Source organism: Mandrillus leucophaeus, unplaced genomic scaffold (genome assembly GCF_000951045.1).
Source record: "Mandrillus leucophaeus isolate KB7577 unplaced genomic scaffold, Mleu.le_1.0 Scaffold247, whole genome shotgun sequence".
NCBI classification, from domain to species: domain Eukaryota; kingdom Metazoa; phylum Chordata; class Mammalia; order Primates; family Cercopithecidae; genus Mandrillus; species Mandrillus leucophaeus.
This window is the reverse complement of record NW_012102554.1, coordinates 1993414-2007597: the sequence shown is the minus strand read 5'-3', so window position 1 is coordinate 2007597 and position 14184 is coordinate 1993414. Positions and strand designations below refer to the sequence as shown.

The following is a 14184-nucleotide window of genomic DNA, read 5'->3' as shown; positions in this document are numbered from 1 at the left end:
ATTAATGTTCTTGTATAAGGTATTTAAAATGTGCTTAATCTCTGTAACTCTTGACTGCTTTTGTGATCTGTTCTAAAAAGAGTACTTGGAATTTTAGAGATGAGCAGAGAATTATTGTTCATAGTTGATTTGCATTTTCAAGAGCAAGTCATCTTGGTTCCAGGCCTTACCAGGTGAATTTTAGTACCCTTCCAGCTACTTGTCTGGCCTATAGTCCCAGGTCACTCATTTTAATGTGCATATATATCACCTGAGAATCTTAAAACACAGATTCTTTTTTGATAGGTCTTTGATGGGGCCTGAGTTTCTGTATTTCTAACATGCTCCCAGACAATGCTGCTGCTGCTGGCACTCATCTGTGAACTGCACTTGTAGTAGGGAATCTAGACCTTTCTCTTTTCACTTCGTGTCTAGTCTCCTTCCTACCTAACTGCCAGTGAGATGTTTTTATTAAATTAATGTTATATTATTGTTCAATGGAGAAATTGGTTCACATTCTTTGCCTACCACGCTCAATTATACCTCATTCTTTTGCACATGTTGTTAATTCTGCCATCTGTATCCATAGTGGATGGTTGTCTTCATCTGTTTTGTGTTATAAGGGAATATCTGACGGTAGGTAATTTATAAAGAAAAGAGGTTTATTTGGCTCATGATTCTGTAGGCTGTACAAAAAGCATGGTGCTGGCATCTGCTCACCTTCTTGTAAGGGCCTTAGGCTGCTTCCACTTATGATGGAGGTAAACAGGTGCTGGCATGTGCAGAGATCACATGGCGAGAGTGGGAGCGGTGGGAGCGTGGGGTCAGGGAGAGAGGCGGTACTAGGCTTTTAACAGCCAGCTCTTGCAGGAACTAAGAGAGTGAGAATGTACTCACGCACCCACCTCCAACCCTTCGGGAAGAGCATTAATCTATTCATGAGGGATCTGCCCCCATGACCCAGGCCTCTCTTGTTAGGCCCCACCAACAACATTGGGATCAAATTTGGGGGGACAGACATCCAAGTTATACAATGCTTAATAAATATTTGTTGAGTAACTTAATAGTAAGATCAGCCAGAATCATAAACACCTGAACCCGTCTCCCTTAACATCTTTATCTGAAATCTCTTTCTCTCTCATACATTTGTACTAATGTCAATGTTACTTTTTCTGAGCAGTTCACATTATTTCTTATATTTATTTATCCTATCTGAAATATTTATTGTGCACCTATTATAAACTGCTTTATAAACTTTGTTGTGGAAAGTTTTAATCACAAATGAGACAAAGTTCCTGTCTTTCAGGGTGAAAATTCTAATATGTACCTACTCTCACCAGATTCACCTTTGTGTAAATACAGTGCTAATAATACCACTTCTGCTCACAAACTTCTACTACTTTCTAATATTGCTGATACAATTTCCTTATCTTAATGTTTAGGGTGTTTGATGATTTGGGGTTTAAGAATATTTCTAGTGTTATCTCCCCTCATCTGTCAAATTAAGTAATTCACAGACCTTTAAAACTTTCCTCCACTAGGAAGTCAGTTCCTTCCCATGTCTGCCTATTGAAATCTTGATCCATGTTGTTATATGATGTAAATGAATATGGCCCTTTATAAAAATTAAGAAAATATAACCATTGTAGTTTTATTTATAATACCAAAAAGTTTTAAGCAGCCTAGATGGCCCTACAGTATGAAAATACCACGGAATGTTCTGCAGTCATTTAAATATCAAGTTTTGCAGTGCTCATTTTATACTGTTAAGCTGAAAGAAAGGTGTGTATAACTGTACACCTGGAGGGTGGCTGTGGTGACTCACACCTGTAAAATCCTAGCACTTTGGGAGTCCGAGGCGGGCAGATTGCTTGAGCCCAGGAGTTCGTGACCAGCCTGGGCAACATGGCGAAACCCCGTCTCTACCAAAAATACATACAAAAACCATTAGCTGGGTGTGGTGACCTTTACCTGTAGTCCCAGCTACTTGAGAAGCTAAGGTGGGGGAGGATGATTTGAGTCCAGAAGGCCAAGGTTGCAGTGAGCCAGGATCACGCCACTGCACTCCAGCCTGGGGGACAGAGTGAGACTCTTGTCTCAAAAAAAAAAAGTTACAACTGTACACATGGTATAGTCCAAACTTTATATTAAAATATGATGCAGCTCGATATAAGTCAGATAGGAAATATATCAAAATTTTAATAGTTATCGTGCAAGGTAGATTATAATTGAGGTTTTTTAATGCATTTTTTTTGTTTTCTTAATTTTCTTTCTTATAGTTAGAAAAATTTTTCTGTTTTCTTGTCAAACTGATTATAGTTTCTTTGTGAAACCTTTCTCTTGATTTGAACTCTCAATACTTGTGCAGGTCCAGTCAAGATGGCCTTTATGTTCTCTTTTATGTTTTGCTTATTCATGTGCTTGTTTTATTCGTTATCTGAGGATGGCAAATAGCTGGCATGCTTGCTTACAATCTGTTCTCCCTTTTATTCCTGTTAATGATGATCTATTACAATATCCCCTGGCCTAGTAAAATAATATTTGACTAGCAATATCTGTAATGGATTTATGCAGCAGCAGTCAGACTAAGGAGATATGTCAAGATTTGCTATCCTTTAAAAATAGAATGTAAGTGCCTTGAAGGCTAGGGATAATACTTTTCTCATCTTTATATTTTTATATTTTAGTGCCTCCTTTTATAGCACTGGACATTCATTAATATTTACGGAATTGAAAAGTGGCAAGATATTCTGTGATGACCTCAAGAGTTATACAGAGTTGGGATTTTTTTCTTTCCTTCCTAAAACTCTAATGCTGAGAATAATTCTAGTGCTATACCTTTTTCAGAAACTGCATTATGTTTTTAGGATGAAAACATAAAGCAAGATAATTTTGTTGAACAGTAGAGTTGTTAAATGCTGAATGTAGATTCAGGAGAAAGGCAAGAGGTATCAGGAAGAGTAAAGGTGATAGTAGAGGACACGTTTTTTAATTTAACTGTTGCCTCAGAAGAGGGAATAGAAAATGAAAGTAACTTAGTTGGGCTCTAGGAAAAAGCAGAACGCCCTTGAGTAGTCTTTTTCTATCTTGAGAGTGGAGTTGTTGGGTATTTAAAACAAGATTTTAATTAAATAGCACTATTACTCTAGTGTCCAGTGTTTTTTGCTCCTTCTGATGTGTTCTAGTTGTTTGAGGGGCATTGTGAGGGTTTTTTGTTTTAGTGCATATCCCCCAGGATGGCAGGGGCTGCTGGGATCTCGTAGTAGTGTTCTGTTGCTTGATCTCATATAAGCATTACTTTGAGAAAATTCAGGGAGCTATGCTTTGGTATTTTTCTTTTCTTTCTTTCTTTTTTTTGAGATAGAGTCCCGCTCTGTCTCCCAGGCTGGAGTGCAGTGGCGTGATCTCGGCTCACTGCAAGCTCCGCCTCCCGGGTTCACGCCATTCTCCTGCCTCAGTCTCCCGAGTAGCTGGGACTGCAGGTGCCCGCCATCACGCCCGACTAATTTTTGTAGAGATGGGGTTTCACCGTGTTAGCCAGGATGGTCTCAATCTCCTGACCTCGTGATCCGCCCGCCTCGGCCTCCCAAAGTGCTGGGATTACAGACGTGAGCCACCGCACCCGGCCTATTTTACTCTATGTATCTCACACTTCAATAAAATGTATCAAAACCAAACACCACTTATGTGCATTTATATGTTACATATACACAGAACTCTGTTTCCTGTTTATTCGGCAAAGCACTATTTTGGTTTTATCTCTAGGCTTTTACCATTTTTCATTTAAAAATATGTCATTGTGTTTCTGTTCCTAGTCAGCATTTTTACTTATCTTTCTTATGTACTGGCTATTAAGTTAGCTGTCTTAGATTCCTGTTCTGTGTATATTTAGCCCCATGCCAGTCTCTTGATTCTTTTGTCTTTCCCCACCTCTATCTTCTCTGAACTAGTCATAACATGTAATTTAACATATATGTTAGAGACTATTTAGTAGTTTTAAAGTAGTTTATTTTACTGTTACTGGTTTTAAGAGTAAGTGAGCTTATTTTTAATAGACTTTTATGACTGTCTGTCCTCAATTCTAGTCACTGCTTACAAAGTTATAAATTGTTGTGGCTAGACCTCCACTGATTTTCCTTCTTTTCTAAGACAGTGACCCCTAAAAGAGCAAGTTCTTTTCCTACTCAAGGTGTAAAACAATTGTAAGATTCTTTTTAAAGGAGAGTCCACAAGCTTCCATTGTTTTCCTGATGAGAACATTACATTTAATCAGTTGACCTGAAAACCTTATTTTACTTCCTGTTTATGTAACTTTATATTCTTTTTGACAGCATGATTCTGGAACAGAGTGCACACCAGGAGAATCTAAGAATTTGGGGCAAAAAGAAAATGGCAATTACATCATGTATGCAAGAGCAACATCTGGGGACAAACTTAACAACAATAAATTCTCACTCTGTAGTATTAGAAATATAAGCCAGGTTCTTGAGAAGAAGAGAAACAACTGTTTTGTTGGTATGTATATTTTCCTAACATTTTGTTATGAACATTTTCAAACATTCAGACAACTTGAAATAATTCTACAGTGATTACTGACATACCCACCGCCTGCATTTTACTATTGCTAACACTTTGCTCTATTTCCTTTATCTCATTATTTCTTAATCTTGCCATGTCTCAATTCATGATTTATCGCAATTTAAAGTAAGTTGCAGCCATCAGTATGCTTCACACTTAAAAACATTTTAGTCTACAAATCATTAACTAGAGTTCAATAGTGTTTATGGTTCTTTTTCTGTTTTCTACGTAAGTGAAATGCACAAATTTTAAGTTCATCATTTGATGAATTTTGACAGAGGCATTTACCTGTGTAAACTACCTATCAAGATACAGGACGTTTCTGTCACCCCAGAACTTTCTTTTATCACCCTTCCCAATCAAGGTCTGTCCCAACACACCCTCAGAGGCAACCGCTTTCTGATTTATTTCACTATACATTGGCTTTGTCTTCATATAAGTGGAATTACACAGTTTGTACCCTTTTGTGGAAGGCTGTTTAACTCAGCATACAGCTCTGAGATTCGTCATTAGTATTTTACTCCTTTTTATTGCTGAGTAGTATTACATTGTATGAGTATGTCCTAGTTTGTACATTTACTCTCCTATAATGAATACCTTGGATTTGGGATAATGTGAATAAAGTTACTACGAGAGTATTTCTTATTTTAGCAAAATATATATAACATAAAATTTGCCATTTTAAACTGATTTTAAATGTAAAGTACTGTGACATTAATTATATGTACAGTGTTGAATGTGAATGTAATCAATTACATTCACTATTCATTTGCAAACTTTTTCATCATCCCAAACAGAAATTCTATAACCATTAAGCAGTAGTGCTCTGTCTTCCCCTCAGCCCCTGGTAATCTCTAATCCACTTTCTGTCTTTATGAATTAGCCTATTTTGGGTATGTAAGTGAGGACATACAATATTTGTTCTTTTGTGCCTGTCTTATTTCACTTAACATAATATTTTCAAGGTTTATCTGTGTTGTAGCATGTATCAGAGTTCCGTTCCTTTTTATGGCTGAATAATATTCCATTGTATGTATAGACCAGATTTTGTTCTTCCAATAATCTGTTATGTCTTTCTTGTGGCATTGAACATACTCTAAATATTTACTTTGTATTAGGGGTTTTTTTGTGTGTGTCCTTGTCCTATTTCACGTAGGTTTCTTTAGGGGAAACACTGAGGCCTATTCATCTTTGTACATTAAGAGCACTTAAAGAGGGGTTAAACATGTGACAGCAAAGGAGAAAGAATTAAGGAAGATTTCCAGATAAACATGGGATTTTGTTTTTAATTGCAATTTTATTGAGACGATTATAGATTCACATACAGTTCATAAGAAGTAATATATTCTCTGTACCCTTCACTCAGTCACTCAGTTCCCTCCAATGGTAATGCCTTGCAAGACTGTAGTACAGTATCATGACCAGGATGTTGATATTCAGAAAATCCATAGATCTTATTCCAATTTCCCTACTTATTTTGTTCTCATTTCTCTTCGTGTATATTTAGTTCTATACAATTTTATTACATGCGTAGATTTATGTATCCACCGTCCCAGTCAAGAGTCAGAACAGTTCTGTCATTATAAGGATCCCTCATTGTTTTATAACCATGCTTACCTCCCTTCTGTTGTTCCTCCCTCTGCCTACTACCCTGTTCTCCATATGTAAAATTGTGTCACTTCAAAAAAAAGTTATATAAATAAAATCAGATAGTATACAACCTTTTGGAATTGCCTTTTTTCACTCAGCATAATTCCCTGGGGATTCATCTAAATTGTTGCTTTATCAATAGTTCGTTCTGTTTTATTTCAGAGTAGTATTCCATGGTATGTATGTACTGCAGTTTGTTTAACCATCCATTTGAAAGACATCTGGGCTGCTTCCAGTGTTTGGCTATTATGAATAAAGCAGCTGTAAACATTCATGTATAGGTTTTTTGTATAAATGTAAGTTTTTACTTTGAGATAAATGCTCCCAAATACAGTTATTGGACCATATAGCAATTGCTTGTTTTGCTTTGTACAAAACTGCCAAACTCTTTTCCGGGATGGCCATACTATTTTATGTTCTCACCAGCACTGCACAGATGTTCCAGTTTCTCTGCATCTTCGCAACCATTTGATGTTTTCACAGTTTTTTATTTTAGCTGTTCTGATGGGCGTGTTGTGTTATCTCATGGTTTTAATTTGCATTTCTCTGGTGGCTGATGATGCTGAACATCTTTTCATGTGCTTATTGGCCATTTATAAATCATCTTTGATGAAATGTCTGTCCACGTTTTTTGGTCATTTCTACTGGGACTTTTTTCTTGGGAGTATTGAGAGTTCTTGATACAGTCTAGATACTAGTCCTCTGTCAGATACTGGTTTCCAAATATTTTCTCCCTGTGTGTAGCTTGTCTTTTCACCCTTTTCACAGTTCTTTCTTGAGCAAAAGTTTAAAATTTTGATAAGGTCCCAGTAATCAGTTTTTTATTGTATTGATTGGCCTTATCTTTTAAAGCCTTCTTTTTCTAAGGGCAGATTGAAATTCCATTGATGTTATAATTTGTTACTGTTATTATCAGTGGTTGTTCTTCTAATGCTTCTTAATGTACAGGTACATTAAGATTCTTCATTTGTAAACTGGATTTTCACAGTAAACCTTCTGATATAAGTTGACTTTTAAAAATGTACATATTGCTTTGTAGGTATTAACAGGAAAGAAAATTTTTTCTTAAATTATAACAAAATGTGTTCCTATTATAATTTTTGCATTTAAATAGTATTTTTAGGCCAGGCAGGGTGGCTCATGCCTGTAATCCCAGCACTTTGGGAGGCCAAGACAGGCAGATTGCTTGAGGCCAGGAGTTTGAAACCAGCCTGGCCAACATAGCAAAACCCTGTCTCTACAAAAAATAAAAAGATAAGCGAGGTGTGGTGGTGTGTGCCTGTAGTCCCAGCTACTCGGGAGGCTGAGGCACAAGAATTGCTTGAACCCAGGAGTTGGAGGTTGCAGTGAGCTAAGATTGTGCCACTGCACTTTAGCCTGGGCAACAGTGCGAGACTCTATCTCAAACAAACAAATAGTACCTTCACTGTTGTTTAAACTGTTAGCAAATAACTAACTTGAAGTACTAATTTTATATGAAATAAAAATTAATGTGTAGTAAATAATGTGTCTAATAGTTTCTGACTTCATTATTTTTCTTCTAAATTATGTGTCATGTGAATTATAAAATTATTACTAGACTTATAAAAATCATTATTTACCTAGTATATGTGTGCAGATGCATGCTTCTAGTTTTTTTTGTTTTTGTTTTGCTTTTTTTTTGAGACAGAGTCTCACCCTGTCACCAGGCTGGAGTGCAGTGGCACGATCTCGGCTCACTGCAACCTCCACCTCCCAGATTCAAGCAATTCTCCTGCCTCAGCCTCCCGAGTAGCTGGAACTACAGGCACGCACCACCACGCCCAGCTGATTTTTTTGTATTTTTAATAGAGACAGGATTTCACCATGTTGGCCAGGATGGTCTCGATCTCTTGACCTTGTGATCCGCCTGCCTCGGCCTCCCAAAGTGCTGGCATTATAGATGTGAGCCACCTCACCTGGCCTTTTTTTATTTTTTATTTTTTATTTCACTTTAAGTTCCAGGATACAAGTGCAGAATATGTAGGTTTGTTACATGGGTATATGTGTGCCATGGTGGTTTACTGCATCTATCAACCTGTCGTCTAGGTTTTAAGCCCTACATGCATTAGCTGTTTGTCCTAATGCGCTCCCTCCCCTTACCCCCTACCCCTGGACTGGCCTTGGTATGTGGTGTTCCCCTCCCTGTGTCCATATGTTCTCATTGTTCAACTCCCACTTATGAGTGAGAACATGTAGTGTTTGGTTTTCTGTTCCTGTGTTAGTTTGCTGAGGATAATGGCTTCCAGCTTCATCCATGTCACTGCAAAGGACATGATCTCATTCCTTTTTATGGCTGTGTAGTATTCCATGGTGTATATGTATCACATTTTCTTTATCCAGTGTATCATTGATGGGCATTTGGGTTGGTTCCATGTGTTTGCTATTATAAATAGTGCATGCTTCTAGTTTTTGAGAACAAAAGAGATGGCTTAAAGTGAAACAGAGGTGAAGCTTCAATAACCTCCAAGATTTTTAAAAATAGTCAATGTGGTTAAGAATGAACTTTCTGCTTTCACCTAGGCCAGTTTGGCTCTGGAGAGCAGGGGCTTCCACAGCAACATCCCTGGGGGCCCTGAAATCGAGGTTCAGCTCCTCTGTGCCCTTAGGGTCTGGGTTCTCAGCCCTGTTGCCAAGTGGCTTTGTCCCAGCTCCTTTCTTCTGGGCCGGTGTGAGGGCATATGTTCATGCCAAGCTTCTGTTTTATATTGCAGATATAAATAAAGGAAGATAATTTACCATAAAGAAATAAGTCTCTGAATATAAAGCCAGTCTTTCTAGAACATTTTTGATTTAGATGGACCTCATGTGGGGTTGTATGGGTTCCTGTGTTGAGATGTATGTGTTCCCTTCTACTTATTCAATTCTCAACTTAAAGCCTGTACAATGACTGTTTTCCACGTCGATTTGGTGTAGTAGAAAGAAAAGAGCACCAGATTGTAGACCTAGAAAACCCTAGGTTTTTGCCTATACTGGGGTATATGGTCTCTAGCAGGTTACATACTCCTTGGAAGTTAGTTTTATTTCCTAGAATATTTAAGGCATTTGATTTTTATCATTCTTTGCAGTTGCCAAAGCTCTTTGATTTTATGATCTTACAAAGAGGAGCATTTCTATTCCAATTTTAAATTCCATTGACAAAAATCAAAGAACTTTAGAAGAGTGCTGAAGAAATTTTCTAAAATTATTCACTATGCTTAGATGAGACTGTCTAATCTTAATCAACCAAGATCTGGCTCAATACCATTAAGGTCTGTGAGAATACAGAAGATATAAATAATACATGTTTTTTCCCTTAAGGAGCTTGGTTTAGTTCAGCAGCAAAACTAATGTACATTTAAAAAAAAAAAAAAAAAACCTACTGATTGTATTACAATCAGCTAAATAGAATGTGGAACATTTCATAGACAAAATCACCCAACTTCTTTAACAGATCAGTGGTGTAAAAATAAATAAAAATGGGGAAATCTATTATACGTTAAAAGAACATAAGAGACCTCTCAGAAAGCAACCACGAGGGGAGGAGATGGGGTTAGGGGAAGCTTGTTTGAAACTTGATTCACAGCAACAAATTGTAAAGAGACAGTTGAGGAAAACTGCACATGACTTGGCTGTTAGATGTTATTAAGCATGTTATTAATTTTGTTAGATATGATCATGATTATTATGGTTAGGTTTAAATAAGAAAAAAAACTTTATGTCTTAGTGATACATCCTGAAGTATTTACAGGGACAATAATAGGTGGGGTTGTTTTAAAATACTGCAGAAAAAAATTATGGTAGTAAATGAGATAAGAAGAGCATATTGTTGATAATTGTTAAAGATGAGTGACTGGTACATGGGAGTTCATTGTACATATTCTTTTAGTACTTTTAGGTATGTTTGAAATTTTCTGTTGCAAAAACAGGCTTAATTTTTTTTTTCCTGGTTAGTGAAGCCCTAACTTGATTTGTATTTGCGTGATATAAATAGTACAGTCAATAAAGCTCAATGTAGCATGGCCTAAGTTGCAAGTTACACTTCTAGAAGGGACCCTCTGTCAAATCCCCTCACTGTACAGATTAAGAAACTGAAGGCCCCAAAAGGCAAGTGACTTGCCCAAGATCACATTGCTAGTTAGTAGCAGACCCCCTGTTAGAATTAGGTCTCGTGATTTCCGGATTTCCTAGTCTGTTCTACTTACTCATCAAAGTTTTCCTTTATCCCTTTGTTATGATGATCTAAAGAATTTGTGAATTTTAAATAAAATTAATGTGTGCATGCAATTGTTTACCTTGTCTTGTTTATTTTCCTCAGAATCTGGGCAACCTATTTGTGGAAATGGAATGGTAGAACAAGGTGAAGAATGTGATTGTGGCTATAGTGACCAGTGTAAAGATGAATGCTGCTTCGATGCAAATCAACCAGAGGGAAGAAAATGCAAACTGAAACCTGGGAAACAGTGCAGGTACCTTGCTAATTTCAGTGATGTTAACGTTCTTGTACAGTTACCTGAATGCAGTTGCGACAGATTTAAAATTGAGATGCATATGGTTTTGAAACTTTGCTTTTATTTGTTTTCTTTTTCTGAAATAGTGTTGGTTAGTGCTCTGTTATTGGCAGATTGAACTACTTTTCTTTTTCTTTTTCTTTTATTTGAGATAGGGTCTCACTCTGTTGCCAGGCTGGAGTGCAGTGGCGTGATGTCAGCTCACTGCAGCGTCCACCTCCCGGGCTCAATTGATCCTCCCACCTCAGCCCCCTGAGTAGCTGAGGCTATAGGCATGTGCTGCCACACCCAGCTAATTTTTGTATTTTTTTGTAGACAGAGTTACGCCATTTGCCCAGGCTTGTTTGGACTACTTTTAATAGTAATTTGTGTAGTGAGTATTAACAAAAGGATATACTAAAAGGACATACTAAAAAGAATCCTAAAAAATACATATTCTTTAGTTACTTATTGTGAAAATGTAACTATCTTCCATATTTTTAAAATCTTTAAATATTTGGTTAATGTGGAATCCATTTACTTTTCTAACTTGGTGAAATATAACTATTTCACTTGTCAAATTTACTTTGGTAGCAGTGTAAGCAATTGTTTGTACAAGACTTCTTTTTTTTTTTTTTGAGATAGAGTCTCAAAAAAGCCTGTCGCCCAGGCTGGAGTGCAGTGGCATGATTTCAGCTCACTGCAAGCTCTGCCTCCCAGGTTCAAGCATTTCTCCTGCCTCAGCCTCCTGAGTAGCTGGGACTACAGGTGTGTGCCACCATGCCTGGCTAGTTTTTTGTATTTTTAGTAGAGCTGGGGTTTCACTATGTTGGTCAAGTTGGTCTCGGACTCCTGACCTTCAAGTGATCTGCCTGCCCTCGCCTCCCGAAGTGCTGGGATTAAAGGTGTGAGCCACTTCACCTGGCCACTTCAGTATGTTTTAAACGGCTGGTCTGTATATCCTAGTTTGATTTTAGCATGAAAATGTGAGAGAAAAAATTAACTAATGTGTGATGTAACTGAAAAAATACTGATAAATTGCCTAATATTAAATCCATTTTCCATTGTAGCCTTTTACTAAAGGTAAATAGGGCAAGAATGTGGAATGTAGTATGCTTTGACTATTAAAAAAAAAAAAAGACACTTAAACACTTTTCTTGACTGTTTGGTTCAGTAACTTCCTATTCCTTTTTTTTTTTTTTGAGACAGAGTCTCGCTCTGTCGCCCAGGCTGGAGTGCAGTGGTGCGATCTCTGCTTACTGCAAGCTCCGCCTCCCGGGTTCACGCCATTCTCCTGCCTCAGCCTCCCGAGTAGCTGGGACTACAGGCGCCCTCCACCACGCCCAGCTAATTTTTTGTGTTTTTTAGTAGAGATGGGGTTTCACTGTGTTAACCAGGATGGTCTTGATCTCCTGACCTCATGATCCGCCTGCCTCAGCCTCCCAAAGTCCTGGGATTATAGGCGTGAGTCACTGTGCCCAGCCCCTATTCCATTTTTAATTGATAAATAATAATTGTACATATTTACGAGGTACATGTGATATTTTGATACATGCATACAATATGTAATGATCAAATCAAGGTAATTAGGATATTTATCTCAGATATTTATCATTTCTTTGTCTTGGAAACATTTCAAATCTTCTACTTTGAAATTTACAATTAGTTATTGTTAATTGTAGTAACTTTACTGTGCGATCAAACACTAGAGCTCATTCCTTCTGTGTGTTTGTGACCATTAACCAATCTCTCTTTATCCACCTCCCCACTACCCTTCTCATCCTGTTGTAACCACCGTTCAACTCTCTACCTCTATGAGATCAACTTACTTTGCTCTCACATATGAGTAACAACATGTGCTATTTGTCTTTCTAGGTCTGGGTTATTTTATTTAACATGATGACTTCTATTTCTGTTCATGTTACTGCACATGACAGTATTTTGCTCTTTTTTGTGATCAAGTATATACCACCTTTTCTTTATCCATTTGTTTCTTGGTGGACACTTAGACTCATTCTGTATCTTGGCTATTATGCATAGTGATACAAGGGGCTGTTGGTATCCCTTTTGTATACTGACTTCCTTTTCTTTGGATGTATACCCAGCCGGATCATATAGTAGATCTATTTTTAGTTTTTAGAGGAACTTCTATACCAGTTTACACAGTGGCTATACTAATTTATATTCCCACTGGCAGTAAACTAATGGTTCCTGATCTCCACATCCTTACCAGCATCTTTGTTTATTTTTGATCATTTTGATAATGGTCATTTTAACTGAGTGTATCTCACCATGGCTTTGATTTGTGTTTCCCTGATGGTTAGTGATATTGAACATTTTTTCATGTATTTGTTAGTAATCTATATGTCTTCTTTTGAGAAATGTTTATTTAGATCATTTGTCTACTTTTTAATGAGATTATTTATTTTTTTGCTGTTGAGTTGTTTGAGTTCCTTGTACATTCTATCAGTCCCTAGTCAGATGAATAATTTGAAAATGTTTTCTCCCATTCAGCAGATTGTCTCTTCACTCTGTTGATTGTTTCCTTTTCTGTACAGAAGCTTTTTAGTGTGTGTAACCCTATTTGCCTGTTTTTGCTTTTGTTGTCTGTGCTATTGAGGTCTTACTCAAAAATCTTGGCTCAGATCAATGTCCTTATGTGCTTCCCCAGTGTTTTCTTTTAGTAGTTTCATAGTTTCGGGCCTTAAATTTACATCACATTTTGATTTGGTTTTGGTATGTGGTGAGACATAGGGGTCTAATATCATTTTTCTGCATATATATATATATACAGTTTTCCCATCACCACTTACTGAAGAGACTGTCCTTTCCCCACTGAATGTTCAAAAATCACCTTTGTCAAAAATCAATTGACTGTAAATATATAGATTTTTTTCTGAGTTCTCTGTTCTGTTTCATTGGTTGATGTGTCTGTTTTTATGTCAGTATCATGCTGTTTTAGTTGCTATAGCTTTGTAGTATATTTTGAAATTAGGTGGTGTGATGCCTCTAGCTTCGTTCTTTTGGCTATTGGAGTCTTCTGTGGTTTCATATGACTTTTAGGATTGTTTTCTCTTTATCTGTGAAGAATGTCATTGGTATTTGGATAGGGGTTACATTGAATCTGTAAATTGCTTTTGGTAGTATGGCCATTTTCACAGTATTAATTCTTCCAGTCCATGAACATGAAATGTGTTTTTTTTTGGGTTTTTTTTGACTTGTTCAATTTCTTTCATTAGTGTTTTATAGTTTTCCTTGTAGAAATTTAATAAACTCACCTCCTTCTGTTTATTAAACTCACTCTTTTTTTGCAGCTATTATAAATGAGATTGATTTCTTTTTCTGCTATTTTCTTGTATATAGAAACACAACTGATTTTTTAATGTTAATTTTGTATCCTGCAACTGTTCTGAATTCATTTATCAATTCTAAGAGTTTTCAGTGGAGCTTTAAGGGTTGTCTATATATGTAAGATTATGCTGTCTACAAA

At 36.9% G+C, this 14184-nt stretch overlaps 1 protein-coding gene across 1 annotated transcript in view; it reads left to right on the top strand.

The window, feature by feature from the left end:
* Window positions 1-14184, top strand: part of ADAM10 (ADAM metallopeptidase domain 10) — a 153620-nt gene that overhangs the window by 117098 nt on the left and 22338 nt on the right. Inside the window, exons 10-11 of the mRNA XM_011983181.1 lie at window positions 4311-4494; window positions 10523-10673. Coding sequence (XP_011838571.1) covers window positions 4311-4494; window positions 10523-10673 — 335 coding nt within the window. The remainder of the gene's footprint in view (window positions 1-4310; window positions 4495-10522; window positions 10674-14184) is intronic.